Source organism: Trachurus japonicus, chromosome 1 (genome assembly GCF_045865225.1).
Source record: "Trachurus japonicus isolate A0001 chromosome 1, Traja_1.0".
Lineage (NCBI taxonomy): Eukaryota > Metazoa > Chordata > Actinopteri > Carangiformes > Carangidae > Trachurus > Trachurus japonicus.
Genome location: NC_140907.1, coordinates 37,048,872 through 37,072,386, shown reverse-complemented (window position 1 = coordinate 37,072,386; position 23,515 = coordinate 37,048,872). Strand labels below are relative to the sequence as shown.

Below are 23,515 nucleotides of genomic sequence, written 5' to 3'. Positions count from 1 at the left end.
CGGTCCTCATGGTGATTGATGGTCCCCACGGTGAGTGATGGTCCCCGCGGTGAGTGATGGTCCCCACGGTGATTGATGGTCCCCATGGTTAGTGATGGTCCCCACGGTGAGTGGCGGTCCCCACGGTGAGTGATGGTCCCCACGGTGAGTGATGGTCCCCACAGTTAGTGATGGTCCCCACGGTGATTGATGGTCCCCACGGTTAGTGATGGTCCCCACGGTGAGTGGCGGTCCCCACGGTGAGTGATGGTCCCCACGGTTAGTGATGGTCCCCACAGTTAGTGATGGTCCCCACGGTGATTGATGGTCCCCACAGTGAATGATGGTCCCCATGTTGATTGATGGCCCCCACGGTGAGTGATGGTCCCCACAGTGAATGATGGTCCCCATGTTGATTGATGGTCCCCACGGTTAGTGATGGTCCCCACGGTGAGTGGCGGTCCCCACGGTGAGTGATGGTCCCCACGGTTAGTGATGGTCCCCACAGTTAGTGATGGTCCCCACGGTGATTGATGGTCCCCACAGTGAATGATGGTCCCCATGTTGATTGATGGTCCCCACAGTGATTGATGGCCCCCACGGTGAGTGATGGTCCCCACAGTGAATGATGGTCCCCATGTTGATTGATGGTCCCCACGGTGATTGATGGTCCCCTCAGGTCCAGATCTCAGACCAGAAACCTTGTCCATCCTCTGCTCGGTTTACAAAGAACCCACGGTTAGTAAGGGATAATGCCCGACGAGGTGTCCATTATCAGAAATTAATGGACGACGCGGAGGCGTGAACCGTCCTCCGCTTCGCGTCAGACGGTTGCTTCCGCGAAGTCCATTAATCTCTGATAATGGAAACCTTGTCGGGCATTATCCCGTGGCAATGGTCACTTACGAGATAAATACATATTAAATCAATTACTTATCCTTTAATGTTGTTTTTACCGTTAAAATCATACGTCTTTCACAATAAGCGCCTGAGTGGACTATTTAATAACTCTCGTCGGCGATAAAAGAAAAAAAAAAGAGGGACCCGCTGTGACCGCAGCGTGTTGCCATAGTGACTCTGCCACAGCCTGGTAGTTGATCAGTGAAGGGAGGTGAGGTGACGGCTTAAATGTTACGTGACACAAAGTTTTTCAGAGGGCCAGTGCACTTCTTACTGCTTGTGTGTTTACAGACTCCAGTGCCGTGATGCACTGAAAAAAAGTTGTTATGGTTTAGAACGTAATCAGGCAATATGACCGGAACATCTTTATGGGTGTCCATTATCACTTTTTATTGGACACCCCGCAGCCAATCAGAATCGAGGATTCACCCAGACCATGGTATAAATGAATGTATTTTGGCTGTATATGTCCAAATGATTAAATCAAGATTCTGTATGTTTGTGATTACAGTAAGTATGTTCATATAAACAGGAAAAGTTGTTTATAGTGAGGCCAAACTTTACTTTCAAAGAAAAATATCTGGGATTCTTCCCAAGATGCCACGTAATTGCAAAACTCCCCAAATCTCAGTGAGTTGGTGGCTCAGCAGGAAGTCCCTGCAGTTTGTGTTCACCTGTAACCTGGACGGGTGAAATATTAAGTAAAGGGGGAGGGAGGAGATGGATGGAAGGAAAGAAGGGGGGGTTGATCAATTTACCCCACTCCTATGGTCAACTTACCCCATTCACGGGGTAAGTTGAGTCACAAGACCACTTTTTTTGAACATGCTATATTTTAAAAACAGTTATATTTACACTTATTCTGTTAATTTGTAGGGATGCAAAACATCCTGAAATATATGCAGATGTGTTAGTTAGCAACAAAACTATAATTGTCTTGATGTAGTGATCCTGAATACAAAAAGTGGCTCAACTTACCCCACTCTCCCCTACTTACTGAATATTTAATTTATTTTATTTATTTAAAGGTTTATTTGAAATGGGACCTCACATATTCATGAACATACAAGAAAACACAACATTTACTTGCAGTAAATATGTCGGATTTAGCTGGGAGCTAATTTCCATCCGTAGTCCCATGACACTTAATTAAATAAATTTACAATCAGACAATAAAAACGATAAACATTTAAGACGATAGACAATAACCTCCATAGGGTGTTTAGCAGCAGTTTCAATTACAGTGTTGCAAATTACTCAGCAGGTGACAATGCTAGGCGACGCATTGCCACCTGCAGAGAGAGAGAGAGAGAAAAAAAAAAAAACGGATAATAATAAATGAAATAAAATAAAATAAAATAAAAATAGATAGATAATAATGCAGGTGATAATGCTAGGTAACGCATTGCCACTTGCAGGAAAAAAACAATAAATGAATAAATAAAGAACAAGATTCAATAATAATAATAAAGAAAAAATAAAAAATAAAGATAATAATAATAACAATAATAATAACGGTGCAGGGGACAATGCTAGGCGGCGCATTGCCACCTGCAGAAAAAGAAAAGAAAAAAAGAAAAGAAGAAATATATAAATAATAATAGTGATAACCATCGTGGTAACAGAGGTAGTGTACAAAGTTAGCAGCCGTTATAACAATAAGAAGTGAAAGGCCAGATAATGATATCTGCCTAGATTTAAAAGAGGTAGCTACACAATAATTTACAAAAATGGATATGCTATAAAAGGAGATAAGAGCTACAGTGGTACTGTATGAAAGTGCTAATTAGTCAGTATTTCAGACGTGGATGCAAGTTTGGTGGGACAGCAGCCATGCCTTGAGCTGTTTTTTGAATGCATTAAACGTGGGGCTGTCTCTAATTGGGGTTGGTAGACTGTTCCAACAAGTACCGCCCTTCACAGTTAAAGAATTTTGGCCTATTTGGCTTCGTCTAAATGGCACCTCGCAGTCCCCTCTGGAGGCAGATCTGGTGCTGAGTGTGTTAGCTCTCCGTCTGAAATATTCCCTCAACGGGGGGGGGGCAGTCCGTTGAGGGTTTTGTAGATGAAACAGCTATTCTTAAAGCTCCTAAAGCTCCTAAGGAGGAGGAGGATATCCAAAATATTAATATTAAGTAGTTAATGATTACATAGATAGAGAAATAGGATTTAGGAGAATAATCAGGTTTTATTTGGATATTTATGTTTCATTATTGTGCTTTTACTTACATTTTTTATGCTTTTTTTTTTCTTTTCTCTTAAACACAACAATCTCAACGTGTCATAATGTTCTACACAGGTAAATCTGTCTGGATGAATATACAACTTTTGTCAACAGTTCCTGTGTCTCTGATAAAGATGTGTTCATATTCACAAGAGTCATAGTGATCAACAGTTACATTAATAAACACTTGCATCATTTCAGTGGTAAAACATTTCAGCTGTTTCCACTGGTCTAATCTAATTGACTAAAGTAACAAGTGATTAAACGGCAGTTATCACACACATTAACTTTCCTGTGTGATGATGATCTGATGAAGGTTAACTCAGTAGAAAACAAAAAGATTTACATTGTTTAGTATTGACAATAAATATTTACATTAGTTCTTCAAAGAACTAGATGTTTTCAGATGCCCAGTTTGATTGACAGGCCAGATGATCAGAGGGGCAGAGTTTTTACCTCCATGATTAAGACCAGGACAGAGGAATGGGTGTAGTTTGTCAGTGAAGCAGCAGCCAGTGAAGGAGTAGATGAGAGCTGCAGCATCTACATCATAAAAGGAGACCAGACCCTCCTCACAATCCACAAACACCCCCACCTTCTCAAGACCACACCTCAACCTCAGGTTGAGTCGGGGGTCATCAAGAGCTTCATACTCATTTCCATTTCTCAACCATATCGTCCAGTAACCATCCTGAGGACTCAGTGGGATTTCTCCCTTCCTGTTGATCGACTCTCTGGCCACTCCCACTGTCCAGTCAGTTTTTCCTTTAACCTGAACTTCAAAGTAAAATCTGCCTGAAGAGAAACTCTGTTTTCCTAAGATGTTGGCATAACGTGTAAATCTCTCTGGGTTGTTTGGGAGTTTCTTCCACACATCACCATGATGAACTTGTTTTCCATCACCAGACAGGATGAGTTTAGGATGTGCTGTATCAGGATCCAAAGTCACATCCACTGCAAACTGCTGGACCCTCTTCATCTCAGCCTCCTTCATCTTCTCCATCTGTCCACGGAGCGTCTCCTCCAGCTGAGACACAGCTCTCACCACAGTCCCCTCATATGGTGGACGGACTCTGACCTGTGTCCAGTCCTTGGTGGGTGGAGCAGCTTTCAGGGATGGGAAGCTTTGGAGGAGGTGGAGGTGGTCTTCAGAGAGTGAGAGTTGCTCCACCTCAGTGCTTCTCTTCTCCAGCTCAGAGATTTCCTGTTCCAGCTCTGTGATGAAGTCTTCAGCCTGTTTCTCTGAGCTTTTCTGTTTCTCTTCGATCTCCTTGATGAGCTGCTTCAGGCCTCTGTCAACAGACTCCTTCAGAGCAGTGAAGACCTCAACACCTTCTCCTTTCTCTCTGTCTGCAGCAGCTTTACTGATCTTCACTGACTGTTTCATCTCCTCAATCTTCAGTCGTCTCTTCTGGATCATCTGCTGAGTTTCAGTCTCTGTCTTCTGCAGCTCTGCCTTCTTTCCTTCATATTCTTCTCTCAGAGGAACACACTCATGAGTCTTGTGGTCTAAAACAGAGCAGAGCATGCAGACACATGTCTGGTCGGTCTGACAGAACAGCTCCAGAGGTTTATCGTGCTTCCTACACATCCTGTCCTCCAGGTTCTCCACAGGCTCCATCAGCTGATGTCTCTTCAGACGTGACAGTGTCAGATGAGGCTCCAGGTGAGTCTCACAGTAGGAGGTCAGACACACCAGGCAGGACTTCAGGGCCTTCAGTTTGGTTCCAGTGCAGACGTCACAGGGAACTTCTCCTGGTTTGGAAACTTGTTGCTCTGAGCTGCTGCTGCTGGTTTTCTGTTGAGTTTCACGTCTGAACTGAGCAAACATCTCGGAGAACAGAGTGTTCACATGCAACTCAGGTCTTATTTTGAAAACTTTATTACACATTGGACACTGACACCTGTTATTAACGTCCCAGTGGTGAGTGATGCAGCGCTGACAGTAGTTGTGTCCACATGGTGTACTGACTGGATCAGTGAAGACATCCAGACAGATGGAGCACAGGAACTGATCTTCAGACCTCAGGTTGCTGGCAGCAGACATGTCTACACACTGAGGGAGAGAAAACAAACATTTATTTAAAATAATGTTCTGTGTCTTTAAGACTGTGGTTCTCTACCTGGGGGGCGGGGCCGTCCTGTTGACCTGTTTATTTCCCTAAAGTTCAACATGGAGAAAACAACATTTGTTTTCCTTACTTGGGTAAACTCGTGCAGCAACTCGTGGAAGGAGGCACAACAAACAGGACAAATGGCCTTTTCTGTACACCTAAACAAATATTTAATTGATTGGTTATTTATTTAACCAGCTAAAAGACCCAACTGAGCTCAAGACCTCTTTAAAGTTATAATGTGTAGGAATGACCCCATTTAGCGGTGCGGTTGCATATCTGAACGTATTCTTGATGTTGCATTCACGTGAAATCGGGCAGACGTCAGACGGACAACAGACGCTGCATGTAACAGGATAAACAAGCGTCTATGTAAACAAGTCCGCCAGCAGGAAGCAAAACAATACAGGCGTGACAATATGTTGTCATGGTGATGTGGTATTGTTTTACCGTCTTTCTCTGGTGGAGTAAAATGACATCCGGTTGGTTTGCCGACGGCCGTCTCCCTGACTGCACCTGAATGCAACATCACTGCCTCCGTCCTTCCTCACACTACACAGTGGTGAAAGTTTTAACAGGCGCTACCTGGAGAACTTTCTCTCTGAGCCGACAGCTCCGCTGAGTTTCCGTGGTTACCTACGGTCACGCTGCCACTGAGCGTAAAAAATGGCGATGCAACATGGCCGCCTCGGTTTGGTGCGTCGCCCACTTATGTATTTGTAACGACTTGTTACAACTCATTCTAAGGTACCAGAAAGCTTTCATTTGTATGCGGGTGTGATTCCACTTCAGTGAAATACGGATTTATGAAAGCGGCACAAAACAGACTCCCCCAAACCAATGGGTGACTTCACGGGTCCATTCTTTTTACAGTCTATGATATACTGTAGACTGATAGAGAACAATAACAAACCAAACACTGAAATATAAAAGTGTAAACAATTAGACAAATAAAGTGCAGGAGTTATGGTTATAATAAGAGATTAAGTGCACGGGCACTGTTCAATGGATTCTTTAGAGTGGAAGGCTTAAAGTGAAATACATTCTGATAATTAATAGATAATAGAATTAATAGATCATTAAATAAATAAATATGACAACTGTTCTAACATGATACCAGTTAAAGTCACTTTGAATCATATGTCTAAGGTTTTCATGATATCACTGAAAGAGAAAACCTCTGACAGAGTGACAAGGACACTGTGTTTCCTCTGGCTGCTTCACAATAACAGTGTGATGCTTTTATTGTGAAAGAGCTGCAGGAAGTAAAACAGCAGTAGGAAGTAATAACTTGACAGCATGAAAGCAGGAAATGAGGTGAAGTAGAGAGTGAAGCTCCGAGACTGAGTGAGGAGTTGTAAAAGTCCTGAGCAGAGACACAGAGACAGTTTAAAGTGGACTATAGTGTCTCTGTGGACAAACAGCCTCAGGTCTGTTGTGAGCCAGTTCACTAGAGTCAGTGTGACATGAAGGGAGTGAGTAGAGATGAAGCTCAGTGTTAAAGCTGCTGCTCACACAGTGACTATGATGAGCTGTACTCACCAGTGTTTGGTAGAGACTCTGCTGTGTTGCTGACAAACACCTGATGGACTCACTTTGACTTTCTGTCTCGTCTCTGCTGCAGCTCAGTCGTCCTCCTCTCACTCTTTACTTTCACTTCTGGACGCTGACGCTCAGCATTCCTCTGGTTCCAGTGTTTCCAGTTTCCGGCTCCTCCCACTGCAGCTAGCAGTGTCTGTGCTTTTATTGTGAAACAACAGCCTTTATCTGGTGAATATGGAGTCAAGTTTCTGTCACTGTTTAATCCCTCAGGTTCTGTGTTGCTTGGTTTGTTGTTTTTCTTCTAGAACTTTATTGCAACTTGTGAATGTGTGGTATCACAGCTAATCTCAGTTTTTTCTGTGAATATAACGTTGAAGCTAAAACATAAAATGATTACGAAAAATACATTTATTTTATGAGTGTTTTCTACAGTCTGTATAACACATTAAATTAATAGGGCTAAACGAAATTAAGAACCACATTCAGGGATACATTGGGCCACTTACAAATGTTTCAGTGACCTTTAATAAACTGATTTTACTTGATTTGTTAAAGGGAACATCAGTGATAATCACCAGATTAATAATTAATAGAAGTCGCTGTTCACATGTAGAATCCACGTTGGACTCACACACTGCTCAGAGTGTTTGACATATGGATGTATTATAGGCTTTTTAATAGATCATCAATAGATTCAGACAGGCTATGTACCCAAGTGCCTCAAAGCCCACTATCGTCACACCCATTTTTAAGTCTGGAAACTACAGGCCTATCAGCATCCTCCCAGAGGTGTCATAAATCGCTGAGAGATTTGTAGCTGATCAACTAATTGCCCATCTATTAACTAATTTTTTCAATGTTTTTATCCTATCTTATGTTTTTAGTTTTTAGCTTTAACTCCAGTGTTTCCTCAGGGGGGTCTTCCACGCTGGGAGCTGTGTCTGGGCTGCTGCTGGGGGCGCTGTCCCTGGGTCCCTTCAGCTCCGCTGGCTGTGGTCTGTCGGGGTCGGGGGGCCTGGGCGCTGGTGCCCCCTGTGGCACGGCCTGCCACTCCTCCCAGTGTGGACGGCCCCAAAGATAGCGCTTCCTCAATCCTCAGTGTCATGCCATGTCTCCCTAGTGTCAGTAGTGAGAGAGAGTGTGTATGTGTGTGTGTGTGTGTGTGTGTGTGTGTGTGTGTGTGTGTGTGTGCAGTATGGGGTGTGGGAGGGAGGGGTTTTTACTTGTAATTGTTTTTCTGTTTCTATTTTTCTGTGTGTAAAGCACTTTGTGTTGCATTCCCATGTATGAAAGGTGCTCTATAAATAAAGATTGATTGATTGATTGATTGATCTTAACAGTTTTCCATATAAACTACACCCTATGCAGTTTGGATTTAGAGCCAATCACGCTACAGAAGCCGCCACCAGTTTCTTTATCGAAACTGTTAAATCAAAAATGGATAAAGAGGGGGGGAGTTGGAGCCATGTTCTTAGATCTTAAGAAGCCGTTTATGCGATCAGTCATGATGTACTTATCACAAAATGATCGGTTTCATTTTTCTTCTGATGTCATAAATTGGATCCATTCGTATCTTAAAGGTAGGACACAATCAGTCAGAGTGCTCAGTGAGTTATCACCTGACCTCAAATATGATGTGGGGGTGCCCCAGGGATCAGAATTGGGCCTCTACTGTTCAGCCTATTAATGACCTGCCCAAGTCCGAAATACAAATGTATGCAGACAATACTGTAATCTATGTTCATGGTAAGAACATCAGCAACCGTGGTACAGGTATCCAAATGGCTCAACTCTTGCCTACATTTAAATGTAAATCAAACAGTAGACATGTTCTTTACAAAAAGAGCATCAAACACGCAGGAACCAGATATGTATGTGGTAGGTGAGAGGCTACAAGTAGTGACAGAATATAAGTATCTTGGAACCATCTTAGACTCAAACCTTACATTAAAAAAACAAGTAAAAAATGTCACGCAATCAATCAAATACAACCTAGCAAATTTTAGATATATGACCCTGTCTAACCACAGAAGCTGCAAAGTTGTATTTTAATGCAACGATAATGCCCCATTCCACATACTGTCTCACCAGCTGATCTCAGGCCTGTAAGACAACATTAACACAGATTCTCTCTGCGTATAAGCAAGCTATGAAGGTGGTGGATAAGAAACCCCTCCGACATAATCACTGCAGTATCCTGGGCAAACATTCCTTCTTAAATTGGGATAATTTGGTAAAATTTCACTGCGTAAATCTGGTATAAAAAATTGGCTTGTAGTAGATTTACCAGATCTGTCTCAACAGGTGCCTTGCTTGAATTATTATTCTCTCTCTCTCTCTCTCTTGGCTAACACTGGTGCATTTACAGAAATGCCAATTAATGTGCACTGTCCCTGGATAAATTAGAATAAAATAAACAATACATTTGTGTGTGACCGTCCCCTTCTGGTGAGTGATGGTCCCCAAGGTAAGTAACGGTCCCATGGTAAGTGACGTCCCCGCGGTGAGTGACAGTCCCCATGGTGAGTGACGGTCCCTTTTCGATGAGTGACGGTCCCCTCAGTTAATACCAATTAATGTGCACTGTCCCTGGATGACATAAAATACAATCAACAATACCTTTGTGTGTGACCATCCTCTTCTGGTGAGTAACGGTCCACATGGTAAAAGTGACGGTCCCCGCGGTGAGTGACAGTCACTTTGGGCGCATGGCGTCTGTCCGACTACCCATTTCTCCGACCGTACATTTCTTTATTTTTGCGTCCATTAGTCCGACCTCCCACTTCTCCGACTTAAGTAGCCCTAACCCTTAACCTTACCCTAAACCTAACCTTAACACTGTAGGATGAGTAGTCGGAGAAATGAGCCGTCGGACTTTTGGGCAGTCGGACTGATGTATGCTCCCCAGTCACTTTCTGGTAAGTGACAGTCCCCTTCCCGCCCTTTCCCCTGCTGTTAGACCGGCCTGCCCTCCCTTTCCATGGACCAGTCTGCCACCCAGTCCTCCCATTGAGCTGGCAAGCTCTCCCAGCCCCCCCCCCCCCCCCCCCCCCCCCCCCCCCCCGCTCCCCCCTCACCAGAGGCTGCCCTCATCAACTCTTGCTAACATTTCCATATTTCGCACATTCTGTGTCATAAACTGTAAACTGTCTTGTCTGTAACATCATCTATTGCACGTCTGTCCATCCTGGGTGAGGGATCCCTCCTCTGTTGCTCACCCTGAGGTTTCTCCGATTTTTCCCTGTTAAAAGGGTTTTCCATGGAGTTTTTCCTCAGTGGATGTGAGGGTCTAAGGACAGAGGATGTTGTTATGATGCCATGTAAAGCCCTTTGAGACAAACTGTTTGTAAAAAACGGGCTATACAAATAAAATTGCCTTGCCTTGCCTTGCCTTCTGGTGAGTGATGGTCCCCATGGTGAGTGACGGTCCCCATGGTGAGTGATGGTCCCCACAGTGATTGATGGTCTCCACAGTGATTGATGGTCCCCACGGTGAGTGACGGTCCCCATGGTGATTGATGGTCCCCATGGTGATTGAGGGTCTCCACAGTGATTGATGGTCTCCACGGTGATTGATGGTCCCCACGGTGAGTGATGGTCTCCACAGTGATTGATGGTCTCCACGGTGATTGATGGTCCCCACGGTGAGTGATGGTCCCCATGGTGATTGATGGTCCCCACGGTGAGTGGTGGTCCCCACGGTTAGTGATGGTCCCCACAGTGATTGATGGTCCCCTCGGTGATTGATGGTCCCCACAGTTAGTGATGGTCCCCACGGTGATTGATGGTCCCCACAGTTAGTGATGGTCCCCACGGTGAGTGATGGTCCCCATGGTGAGTGATGGTCCCCACAGTGATTGATGGTCCCCTCGGTGATTGATGGTCCCCACAGTTAGTGATGGTCCCCACAGTTAGTGATGGTCCCCACGGTGAGTGATGGTCCCCACGGTGAGTGATGGTCCCCACGGTGAGTGATGGTCCCCACAGTGAGTGATGGTCCCCACGGTGAGTGATGGTCCCCACGGTGATTGATGGTCCCCACAGTTAGTGATGGTCCCCACGGTGAGTGATGGTCCCCATGGTGAGTGATGGTCCCCACAGTGATTGATGGTCTCCACAGTGATTGATGGTCCCCACGGTGAGTGACGGTCCCCATGGTGATTGATGGTCCCCATGGTGATTGAGGGTCTCCACAGTGATTGATGGTCTCCACGGTGATTGATGGTCCCCACGGTGAGTGATGGTCTCCACAGTGATTGATGGTCTCCACGGTGATTGATGGTCCCCACGGTGAGTGATGGTCTCCACGGTGATTGATGGTCCCCACGGTGAGTGATGGTCTCCACAGTGATTGATGGTCTCCACGGTGATTGATGGTCCCCACGGTGAGTGATGGTCCCCATGGTGATTGATGGTCCCCACGGTGAGTGGTGGTCCCCACGGTTAGTGATGGTCCCCACAGTGATTGATGGTCCCCTCGGTGATTGATGGTCCCCACAGTTAGTGATGGTCCCCACGGTGATTGATGGTCCCCACAGTTAGTGATGGTCCCCACAGTGAGTGATGGTCCCCACGGTGAGTGATGGTCCCCACGGTGATTGATGGTCCCCACAGTTAGTGATGGTCCCCACGGTGAGTGATGGTCCCCACGGTGATTGATGGTCCCCACAGTGATTGATGGTCTCCACAGTGATTGATGGTCCCCACGGTGAGTGACGGTCCCCATGGTGATTGATGGTCCCCATGGTGATTGAGGGTCTCCACAGTGATTGATGGTCTCCACGGTGATTGATGGTCCCCACGGTGAGTGATGGTCTCCACAGTGATTGATGGTCTCCACAGTGATTGATGGTCCCCACGGTGAGTGATGGTCCCCATGGTGATTGATGGTCCCCACGGTGAGTGGTGGTCCCCACGGTTAGTGATGGTCCCCACAGTGATTGATGGTCCCCTCGGTGATTGATGGTCCCCACAGTGAGTGATGGTCCCCACGGTGATTGATGGTCCCCACAGTTAGTGATGGTCCCCACGGTGAGTGATGGTCCCCACGGTTAGTGATGGTCCCCACGGTGAGTGATGGTCCCCACGGTTAGTGATGGTCCCCACGGTGATTGATGGTCCCCACAGTTAGTGATGGTCCCCACAGTTAGTGATGGTCCCCACGGTGAGTGATGGTCCCCACGGTTAGTGATGGTCCCCATGGTGAGTGACGGTCCCCACAGTGAGTGATGGTCCCCACGGTGAGTGATGGTCCCCATGGTGAGTGATGGTCCCCACGGTGAGTGATGGTCCCCACGGTGATTGATTGGCCCCACGGTGATTGATGGTCTCCATGGTGATTGATGGTCCCCACAGTGAGTGATGGTCCCCACGGTGAGTGATGGTCCTTTGTATGGCATCATAACAACATCCTCTGTCCTTTGACCCTCACATCCACTGAGGAAAAACTCCATAGTAAACCTTTTCAACTGGGAAAAATTGGAGAAACCTCAGGGTGAGCAACAGAGGAGGGATCCCTCACCACGTCTGGTGGGAGGAAAGGCAGGGAGAGCAGGCCATCTTAATGGGAGGACTGGATGGCAGACTGGTTCATGGGAAGGGAGGGCAGGCCGGTTCAACAGCAGGGGAAAGGGTGGTAAGGGGGCCAACCAGGATCAGCTCTGACCTCTGACCTCTGTGGGGTCGTGTTCTTCAGTGATCAATAATCAGCATCAGTGTTTTTAATGTGAAGGTGAGTCATTGATTAACAAACAAGTGAATATTGATCACTGATCTATCGAATCGTGTCTCACTCTGATCTGATGTGAGAACATGATGTCATTTCTGTTCCTTCTTCTGATTGGATAACTGACACTCCTGGTGGATATTAACCTCTGTCACTGCTTCCTTCCTTGCTTCATTCATTCATTCCTCATTTCCTTTCTCCCGTCCTTCATTCTTTCCTTCCTCTCTCCTGGCAAGCTCTCCCAGCCCCCCCCCCCCCCCCCCCCCCCCCCCCCCCCGCTCCCCCCTCACCAGAGGCTGCCCTCATCAACTCTTGCTAACATTTCCATATTTCGCACATTCTGTGTCATAAACTGTAAACTGTCTTGTCTGTAACATCATCTATTGCACGTCTGTCCATCCTGGGTGAGGGATCCCTCCTCTGTTGCTCACCCTGAGGTTTCTCCGATTTTTCCCTGTTAAAAGGGTTTTCCATGGAGTTTTTCCTCAGTGGATGTGAGGGTCTAAGGACAGAGGATGTTGTTATGATGCCATGTAAAGCCCTTTGAGACAAACTGTTTGTAAAAACGGGCTATACAAATAAAATTGCCTTGCCTTGCCTTGCCTTCTGGTGAGTGATGGTCCCCATGGTGAGTGACGGTCCCCATGGTGAGTGATGGTCCCCACAGTGATTGATGGTCTCCACAGTGATTGATGGTCCCCACGGTGAGTGACGGTCCCCATGGTGATTGATGGTCCCCATGGTGATTGAGGGTCTCCACAGTGATTGATGGTCTCCACGGTGATTGATGGTCCCCACGGTGAGTGATGGTCTCCACAGTGATTGATGGTCTCCACGGTGATTGATGGTCCCCACGGTGAGTGATGGTCCCCATGGTGATTGATGGTCCCCACGGTGAGTGGTGGTCCCCACGGTTAGTGATGGTCCCCACAGTGATTGATGGTCCCCTCGGTGATTGATGGTCCCCACAGTGAGTGATGGTCCCCACGGTGATTGATGGTCCCCACAGTTAGTGATGGTCCCCACGGTGAGTGATGGTCCCCACGGTTAGTGATGGTCCCCACGGTGAGTGATGGTCCCCACGGTTAGTGATGGTCCCCACGGTGAGTGATGGTCCCCACAGTTAGTGATGGTCCCCACAGTTAGTGATGGTCCCCACGGTGAGTGATGGTCCCCACGGTTAGTGACGGTCCCCATGGTGAGTGACGGTCCCCACAGTGAGTGATGGTCCCCACGGTGAGTGATGGTCCCCATGGTGAGTGATGGTCCCCATGGTGAGTGACGGTCCCCACAGTGAGTGATGGTCCCCACGGTGAGTGATGGTCCCCATGGTGAGTGATGGTCCCCACGGTGAGTGATGGTCCCCACGGTGATTGATTGGCCCCACGGTGATTGATGGTCTCCATGGTGATTGATGGTCCCCACAGTGAGTGATGGTCCCCACGGTGAGTGATGGTCCTTTGTATGGCATCATAACAACATCCTCTGTCCTTTGACCCTCACATCCACTGAGGAAAAACTCCATAGTAAACCTTTTCAACTGGGAAAAATTGGAGAAACCTCAGGGTGAGCAACAGAGGAGGGATCCCTCACCACGTCTGGTGGGAGGAAAGGCAGGGAGAGCAGGCCATCTTAATGGGAGGACTGGATGGCAGACTGGTTCATGGGAAGGGAGGGCAGGCCGGTTCAACAGCAGGGGAAAGGGTGGTAAGGGGGCCAACCAGGATCAGCTCTGACCTCTGACCTCTGTGGGGTCGTGTTCTTCAGTGATCAATAATCCACATCAGTGTTTTTAATGTGAAGGTGAATCATTGATTAACGAGCAGGTGAATATCGATCACTGATCTATTGAATCATGTTTCACTCTGATCTGATGTGAGAATATGATGTAATTTCTGTTCCTTCTTCTGATTGGATAACTGACACTCCTGGTGGATATTAACCTCTGTCACTGCTTCCTTCCTTGCTTCATTCATTCATTCCTCATTTCCTTTCTCCCGTCCTTCATTCTTTCCTTCCTCTCTCCCTCCCTCCCTTCCTTCATCCTTCCCTCCTTCCTTCATTCCTCCCTCCCTCCTTTTCCTTCCTCCCTTCATTCATTCCTTCCTCCTTTCCTTCCTTCATTTTTTCCTTCCTCTCTCCCTCCCCCTTCCTTCCTTCCTCCCTCCCTTCCTTCATTCTTTTCTTTCTCTCTCCCTTCCTTCCTTCCTTCCTTCCTTCCTTCCTTCCTTCCTTCCTTCCTTCCTTCCTTCCTTCCTTCCTTCCTTCCTTCCTTCCTTCCTTCCTTCCTTCCTTCCTTCCTCCCTCATTCCTTCATTCCTCTTTTCCTTCCTCCCTTTGATCAATTTATTGAAATTGTTAACAGAGATTATTAATGATTTAAATCAGGATGAGTGTGTGTGAGTCTGTTACTGTAATATATCTGACACTTCACTGCCTCACACTGGGCACCAATTAAATAATGTGCAGTTGTGCAGTGGGTGTTAATATCCAAAATATTACTTTTAAGTAATTATTGATTACATAGAGAAATAGTATTTAGGGGAATAATCAGGTTTTATTTGGATATTTCTGTTTCTTTATTGTGCTTTTACTTACATTTCACATGATTTTATTTATTTCTCTTAAACACAACAACCTCAATGTGTCATAATGTTCTACACAGATAAATCTGTCTGGATGAATATACAACTTTTGTCAAAAGTTACAGCGTCTCTGATAAAGATGTGTTATTATTCACAAGAATCAACAGTTAAATTAATAAACACCTGCATCTGCTTCTAACTCCCCAAATTGCATTATTAATCAAATTCATCATTATTACAACAACAACTTTGGTTAAAAACGTTGTGTTGTTTATATTTCTTGTGTTATTGATGATTCTATTTTACTTTGTGATGAAGAGAATGTGGAAATATATAATTGAATTGTCATCAGGAAGAGAAGAAAATTCATTTTTTGTGTGAATATAACATTGAAGCTAAAAGATAGAATGATTACAAAAAATACATTTATTAATGAGTGTTTTTCTACAGTCTGTATAACACACATTAAATTTATAGGACTAAACAAAATTAAGAACCATATTCAGGGATACAGTGGGCCGTTTAAAAAATGTTTCAGTGACCTTTAATAAACTGATTTTACTTGATTTGTTATAGGGAACATCAGTGATAATCACCAGATTAATAATTAATAGAAGTCGCTGTTCACATGTAGAATCCACGTTGGACTCACACACTGCTCAGTTCATGAGTGTTTGACACATGGATGTATTATAGGCTTATTAATAGATCATTAATAGATTCAGACAGGCTATGTACCTAAGCGCCTGGAAGCCTACTATCGTCACACCCATTTTTAAGTCTGGAAATGCTAATGATGTTTCCAACTACAGGCCTATCAGCATCCTCCTAGTGGTGTCATAAATCGCTGAGAGATTTGTAGCTGATCAACTAATTGCCCATCTTAACAATTCTCCATATAAACTACACCCTATGCAGTTTGGATTTAGAGCCATCACTCCACAAAAGCCGCCACCAGTTTTTTATTTCGAAACTGTTAAATCAAGAATGGATAAAGAGGGGGTAGTTGGAGCCATGTTCTTAGATCTTAAGAAGCCATAATACCATCAGTCATTACATACTTATCGCAAAATGATCGGGTTCATTTTTCTTCTGATGCCTTGGATCCATTCGTGTGTTAAAGGTAGGACACAGTCAGAGTGCTCAGTGAGTTATCACCTCAAGGATCTTAGTGATGTAAGGAAGGTTGGATATAGGCCGATAGTTGGCTAGGACATCTGGGTCAAGAGAAGGTTTTTTAAGTAAAGGGTTAATGACAGCCACCTTGAAGGCCCAACACTGGTGCATTTACAGAAATGCCAATTAATGTGCACTGTCCCTGGATAAATTAGAATAAAATAAACAATACATTTGTGTGTGACCGTCCCCATGGTGAGTGATGGTCCCCACGGTGATTGATGGTACCCACGGTGATTGACGGTCCCCACGGTGATTGATGGTCCCCACGGTGATTGACGGTCCCCACGGTGATTGATGGTCCCCACGGTGAGTGACGGTCCCCATGGTGATTGATGGTCCCCATGGTGATTGATGGAGCCCATGGTGATTGATAGTCCCCATGGTGATTGATGGTCCCCATGGTGAGTGACGGTCCCCACGGTGATTGATGGTCCCCGCGGTGAGTGACGGTCCCCACGGTGATTGATGGTCCCCACGGTGAGTGACGGCCCCCATGGTGAGTGATGGCCCCCTAGTGAGTGACGGTCCCCACGGTGATTGATGGTCCCCATGGTGAGTGACGGTCCCCACGGTGAGTGACGGTCCCCACGGTGATTGATGGTCCCCATGGTGAGTGACGGCCCCCATGGTGATTGATGGTCCCCATGGTGAGTGACGGTCCCCACGGTGATTGATGGTCCCCATGGTGAGTGACGGTCCCCACGGTGATTGATGGCCCCCTAGTGAGTGACGGTCCCCACGGTGATTGATGGTCCCCATGGTGAGTGACGGTCCCCACGGTGATTGATGGTCCCCATGGTGAGTGACGGTCCCCACGGTGATTGATGGTCCCCATGGTGAGTGACGGTCCCCACGGTGAGTGACGGTCCCCACGGTGAGTGACGGTCGCCGTGGTGAGTGACGCTCCCCTTCTGGTGAGTGACAGTCTTCATGGTGATTGATGGTTACCATGGTGAATGATGGTCCCCACGGTGAGTGACGGCCCCCATGGCGAGTGACAGTCCCCACGGTGATTGATGGCCCCCACGGTGAGTGACGGCCCCCACGGTGAGTGATGATCGTGTTGAGTTGTTCACCATCAAATCACTCACACAACACAAACTGTTTGACGGTGTTTTATTTACTGTAGATATTTATCCATGTAATGTATATATGATCCAGTGTAGCCTGCTGTTTTATTTACAATATGTCATACGGAGGGTTCTTCCTGGGTTTTAACTTAAGTAACATACAGGTACATTTTCACAGCAAATATAGGCCTACATGGTTGGATAAAAGTAGGAGTAAGTGAGAAAATATGTTTTCCTTCTTATATCTACAACCCCTTTAAATTAAAGATCTTTGGTGTAAGTCAACATATATTGGAAATGACATACAGAGGCCTTGTTGTTTGCAGTTTAATATAGCTGCCTGGTATGGCAACCTGAAGGTGCAGCAAAAAAAGAAGCTTTCCTCCATAGTAAAAATTGCTGGAAAGCTGGTTGGTAAGCAACAACGACAACTCGGTGAGCTGTTCAACACCGCAGTTGTCAGGATGGCGAGCCAGATATCTGAAGATGTTACACATCCCTTAAACTCAGAGTTCGAACTTCTCCCATCCGGCCGAAGATTCAGAGTTCCCAGGATGAGCCGGGACATTTTTAAGAAATCCTTTATTCCTCAGGCTATACAAGCTCTGAATATGTTATGATCATTTGACCTGGCAACCCCCTTAGAGGGCTGTTGTTGTCTGTGACTATTGTGCACAACATTCAGTTTGTTTCCTGTTTCTATGTCTTTTATGTGTAGCTATGCTGTGGAGTGCTTTGATTGTTTTATGCTTTGTTGTCTTGGAGAGGCCGAAGACAAATTTCCACTACGGTGGACAATAAAGTCTTTCTAATCTAATCTAATCTTTAAAACAAAAAGAAAAGAAAAGAAAGTATTTGCATTCCCTATATGAACCACTGTTGTTTATGTGTTTGTATTTTTCCTTGTTTTATTGATCAAAGTATAAACAACAATCCACAGATTCATTTGTGTTTCTTGACTTTGCTGTACAGTGCAAATGCATCGTTTCCATCTTGTTGTTGTCTTGTTCTGTGAAGAGAAGAATAAAACTTCACTCTGACAGTTATTAACCTGTGTATTTATTTATATGTTTTCATGTGAGAGGAGCTGCTCACCCTGATGCACTGCCGGTGTTGTTCAGTCTGACATCAGAATATATAACTTTATTTTCCTCCTCAGTTTCTCTATGGAGATGACCTCTGATGTTGGAGGAGACAACATCTCCCTGGTTCTGCTGAGAGAAGCTGAGGCTGGCGTACTTAAGGTCATCCTGCTGTCCTGCTGCAGATGACGGGGAGTCAAACGCTGGACCCACGTTCAGCTGACGGGACAAACACATCTCAGTTATAAAAAGACTTTTATTGTGTTGTAATTCCCATTGTCCACCACTGGAGGTCAGAGTATTCACACACTGCTTCATGTTCCTTCACACATTCGGCAAAGTCAATAAATCAACATGTAGTGAGGTTCCACAGTTTAAAGCCACTTTTCTCAGCCTGAGGGATCTACACTGTCATCCACAGCTTTAATGAACTATTGTTTGTAAAACACCAAGAAGGCAGCCACAAAGAAAGTGGACTAAACAGCTGATACAACAGTGTCCAGGTGAGTTTTAACAGGACAAGTGCAGTCTGACATTCATGCTTCATTTCACACTGGAAGACTTGAACTCTTCCTGTCTCACCTCTGCTCCGTTGTCAGGTCTCTCTCCTGGTTCACGCTGCTTTGTGAACAACTTGTCCCTTCTAGATAGGAGGAAAACAGTCGAATGAATCAACTCCTACATTTAGATGGATCAGTGAAGATGATGATGGAGACATAGACGTTCTCACCTGATCCACAGGAAGACAGTGAGGAGGACGAGAACCAGGAGAACAACAGTGATTATTCCAACAGCTGCTGATTTCCATGAACATGGACAACCAGAAGGAAACACTGACAAGAGATAAATAATAATAATAACTAGAAAATTTCCTCTGGGAAATTTTGAGAGGGCCACGGGGAGAAAAAGCAGCCCATATTGTGTGACTGACTTGACACATGTTATGAGCTGCATCCTGTGTCAGATTTAGCGTCTGTATGTGTTTATAACCATTTAACGAGCACCAGGTGGATTGTTTATAAACCTTAAAGGGATAGTTCACCCTAGAATGATATTTCGCTCATTATCTACTCACCCTCATGTTGACTAAGGGCTGGAAGAACTTTCAGAGTCCACCGTCCCTTCTCTGAGTTACAGGGGGTCTTGTCGTAGCAGTGCATTTCAATGCAACGGTTGTAAAGGGACACCAGAGCTCTTCGTAAAAAAACACACACAAAAAAACATCCAAATACCTCCATGCTGCTCGTATGTAATGTCCGTCTTGTGCTGAAGCCCCAAATTGCGTAATTGTCCCGAAAAAAATTAAATAAGTCCACATTCCAAGCATGTTTGTAGCATGAGCTCCGGAGTGTCTGTTGTCCGGTCTTCCGCTGCCAGCGCGCATGCGCAAGGTTCGCACTGAGACCGACTCGAGTCTCAGTCGGTCTCAGTATCAGTGCGAACCTTGCGCATGCGCGCTGGCAGCGGAAGACCGGACAACAGACACTCCGGAGCTAATGCTACAAACATGCTTGGAATGTGGACTTATTTAATTTTTTCGGGACAATTACGCAATTTGGGGCTTCAGCACAAGACGGACATTACATACGAGCAGCATGGAGGTATTTGGATGTTTTTTTGTGTGTGTTTTTTTACGAAGAGCTCTGGTGTCCCTTTACAACCGTTGCATTGAAATGCACTGCTACGACAAGACCCCCTGTAACTCAGAGAAGGGACGGTGGACTCTGAAAGTTCTTCCAGCCCTTAGTCAACATGAGGGTGAGTAGATAATGAGCGAAATATCATTCTAGGGTGAACTATCCCTTTAACGAGCTCTGCCCTGAGGCTCAGAGGTTACCACGGCAACTTGAGGCGGTTGCCAATGACGATAGGGGCGATAGGGGTTGAGGCAGACAGAAACGTGGAGAAAAAGAGTGATTTTCTGCCTCTGCACTGGTCTCACATTTAGGCTTACTGTGACAAAACGGTAACTCTAATCAGAGAAAACCCAGACCATCAGCGCTATTAAGGACTTCCTGAACAATTTGGTACGATTTGGTGTTTCTACAGTAAATATTTTGCTGAAATGTGCGATTTTAAAACAGAGGTCCATTCTGCTTCTCTCAGAAAATCTTTGTATTGGAGTCAATGAGGAGCAGAGACGGACGTGGCCGCACTTAGAGGCTGACAATTAAAATTCTCTAAGTCTCTCTGCTATTTTGAGCACATTGTGAGAGACAGAACAAGATTGTCTACAAATTCGGAAAAAATCATGTGTGTAGAGTGTAAATTGTGTCCAGGAGGAGTGTGGAAAGATTATAAAAGTAAGATTTTTTGGGGGCTCTCTCCCACTCTGACCGATGATGTCACGCACTCTGACACAAACATTCCGTACAACAAACACCCATTATAATCTCATAATTTCTCCCAAAATGATCATGGTCATTGATCAGGGACCCTGATCAAAAACTATAATACCTATTGAAACGTGGATTAATACACTAATACACAAGACTTGTGTCTACTGTTTAAAGTTCAAATGACATCTCTAGGTGAAAGTATGCCTGAGCAGTAGACGTTTGTAAAACTCCAATGATTGTTCTTTTTCGCTCTTTTTTTCCCCACCCAATCCATTGTCTTCAATGCAAAAATTTTTGCAGTTTTTCGCGACTTACGTTGCAAAAAAATTGTTAACTGTAAAGTAATAGCACACCGCACGTTTTGACTAGTAGCAAATCGAAATTGTGTCCGGAAGAGGAATAATAAAGATAAGAAAAAATCCACACAACAGTAGTGCCTGGGGCTATTTCATGGCTGCAGGGGCCAGTGCCCGGTACATTTGCCCCGTGGCCCTAATAATAATGAATAAAAGCTGCAGTAGTAACAACAGGAGATATTATCAGTGAGGTTAATTAGCTAACTGTGGTGCAGTAAACAGTGTGTGATGATGAATGTGTAGAACTCACCTGAAACAACAACAATCAGATTTAAGGTGGACTTATGACGTCCTATTGTGTTCTGGGCTGCACAGGAATAACTCCCACTGTGTTCAGGTCTGAGGTCAGTGATGGTGAAGATCTGTCCTGAAGCTTTTGGTGAGTCTTCATCCTCCTTGTACCAGGTGTAATTAGCTGCTGGGTTAGCATCACTGCTACAGTTCAGAGTCACTGAACTGCCCTCCACTATCTCAGCAGAGGGACTCACTGACACAGAGGGAAGCTTTGGAGCATCTGGAGGAGGAAACGTGAAGAAGTAATATTAAAACTGTTATGTACAACTTAAAATTCAAGGTGTGTATTCTACTTACACAGGACGTCTATAATTAGAGACGCAGAGTCGTTCCGTCCATATTTATTCTCAGACCTGCAGTGGTAGGTCCCTTTGTCCTCAGAGCTGATGGAGGAGAAAAGATAAACTCCTTCTGCTCCTTGAAGCTGAGTTTGTTTCTCCTTGTACCAGGTGTAATTAGCTGCTGGGTTAGCATCACTGCTACAGGTCAGAGTCACTGAACTGCCCTCCACTATCTCAGCAGAGGGACTCACTGACACAGAAGGAAGCTTTGGAGCATCTGGAACAACAAACATCAACAGAACAGTTTAACTGCAGAGCTACATGTTGTATTTGAATGAGAAACAATTCATAGTTCTGTGTTTAGATGCAAAAGAAAACATTGGTTACTATTCAGCTCCATAAAGGTTTAAAATAAACTCTCACATTTGACATCAACAGATAAACGTGTTGAATTCAAGCCCATCTCATTCTTAGCTTCACACTCATACTCTCCAGAGTCAGAGGGCTGGATGGAGCTGAAGACAAACTGTGGTTGGTCACTGAGATGTTCCCATGTTTCCTTCACCTTGTACCAGGTGTAATTAGCTGCTGGGTTAGCATCACTGCTACAGGTCAGATTGACTGAACTGCCCTCCACTATCTCAGCAGAGGGACTCACTGACACAGAGGGAAGCTTTGGAGCGTCTGGAGGAGGAAACACAAGGAGAAGTCAACTTTAACTGTCTTTCCACAGTAGAAGTGAATATTATGTAGTTGATCCAGTATGATACATAAACTGTGTAGTGGAAGGTTTTAGTTTGACATTGTATTAGTGACACTGTGGAGTAAACTCACACACTGGAGGAGAGCAGTGATCCTCATGTCCTTTAAGAGCACAGGAATATTTGTTGGTTTCATTAAAAGAGACTCTAATGGAAAATGTTTTCTCCTCCATCTTCAGTTCGTCCTTGTACCAGACAAATGAAGGACCATCAGCTGCTTTAAAACTGTTGTGACACTTCAGCTCTACCTGGTCTGATGATCTTTCCACCAGCACCTGGAGGTCTGGACATATGAAGAAAGAACAGACATGAACTAAACTAGAAAAGTACAAACACAGAGACACATAAAGATTCTCAGTCGTCAATGACTTGAACCAAATTGATAAATATTCGGGTGAAAATGTTACCTGTGACAGACAAAGTCACTCCAGGATCCCCTGTCCAGCTATCAAGGTTTGTTATAAATCTGAACCTGTACTCAGCTGAGTCGCTCTCTCTCAGGTCTCTGATTGTCAGAGTGCAGCGTTTCCTCTCATCACAGTGATTCTCCACACGACCTCTGTAGTCTGGGTCTGTTGTCATATTCACATAATCATCATTACCCCCTTTATTGAACCAGAATCTTTGCTGAACTATATGGCCATTTGGGTGCCAGTATGTGCAGCTCATTTCCACTGTTGATCCTTTAAAGGGACAGATGGGACTGTCAGCGTATTTCACTCCCCAGCTCTGACCCTGTATCACTGTAACACAGAGCACAGCAGAAACCACAGTCAGTCTCAGAACAACACTGAAGTTTTATGGAGCTAATTCAACATGTAAACCTGCTACATGACTAAAACACATATAAATAACAATATAGAACAATATCACAGACATGTTTGTCTTAAACTTGCAGTGAGACGTGCTGGAGCTAAGTAGTTTATTAAATGTTACTGAAGAAAAGTCATGTTTTTCTCCTGTGGTCTCTTCCTTTTTATTCACTTTCAAACTCACAACTGTGAATAATGTTGTTGCTGTATGAAGCCACAGTGAACACAAAAAGAAAAGTCCAAACAGAAACCTACTGGACCTCTGAATATTA

General features: G+C 45.2%; 2 protein-coding genes across 2 annotated transcripts; both read right to left on the bottom strand.

Moving 5' to 3' along the window:
- Nucleotides 1–3,168: 3,168 nt before the first annotated feature.
- LOC146992494 (E3 ubiquitin-protein ligase TRIM39-like) lies at nt 3,169–5,154 on the bottom strand. Its single transcript, XM_085787148.1, has one exon. It carries the CDS (start codon nt 5,148–5,150, stop codon nt 3,480–3,482), a length of 1,671 nt encoding a protein of 556 aa, XP_085643274.1. The 5' UTR covers nt 5,151–5,154; the 3' UTR covers nt 3,169–3,479.
- A 13,018-nt stretch (nt 5,155–18,172) lies between these two features.
- LOC146992493 (B-cell receptor CD22-like) lies at nt 18,173–23,159 on the bottom strand. Its single transcript, XM_085787110.1, has 9 exons — nt 22,839–23,159; nt 22,505–22,714; nt 22,094–22,354; nt 21,687–21,947; nt 21,346–21,609; nt 19,131–19,233; nt 18,983–19,043; nt 18,414–18,619; nt 18,173–18,327 (listed from the first exon to the last, which is right to left on the bottom strand). The coding sequence occupies exons 1-9, from the start codon at nt 23,098–23,100 to the stop codon at nt 18,261–18,263; spliced, it is 1,695 nt and encodes a 564-aa protein (XP_085643236.1). The 5' UTR covers nt 23,101–23,159; the 3' UTR covers nt 18,173–18,260.
- Nucleotides 23,160–23,515: the final 356 nt, after the last annotated feature.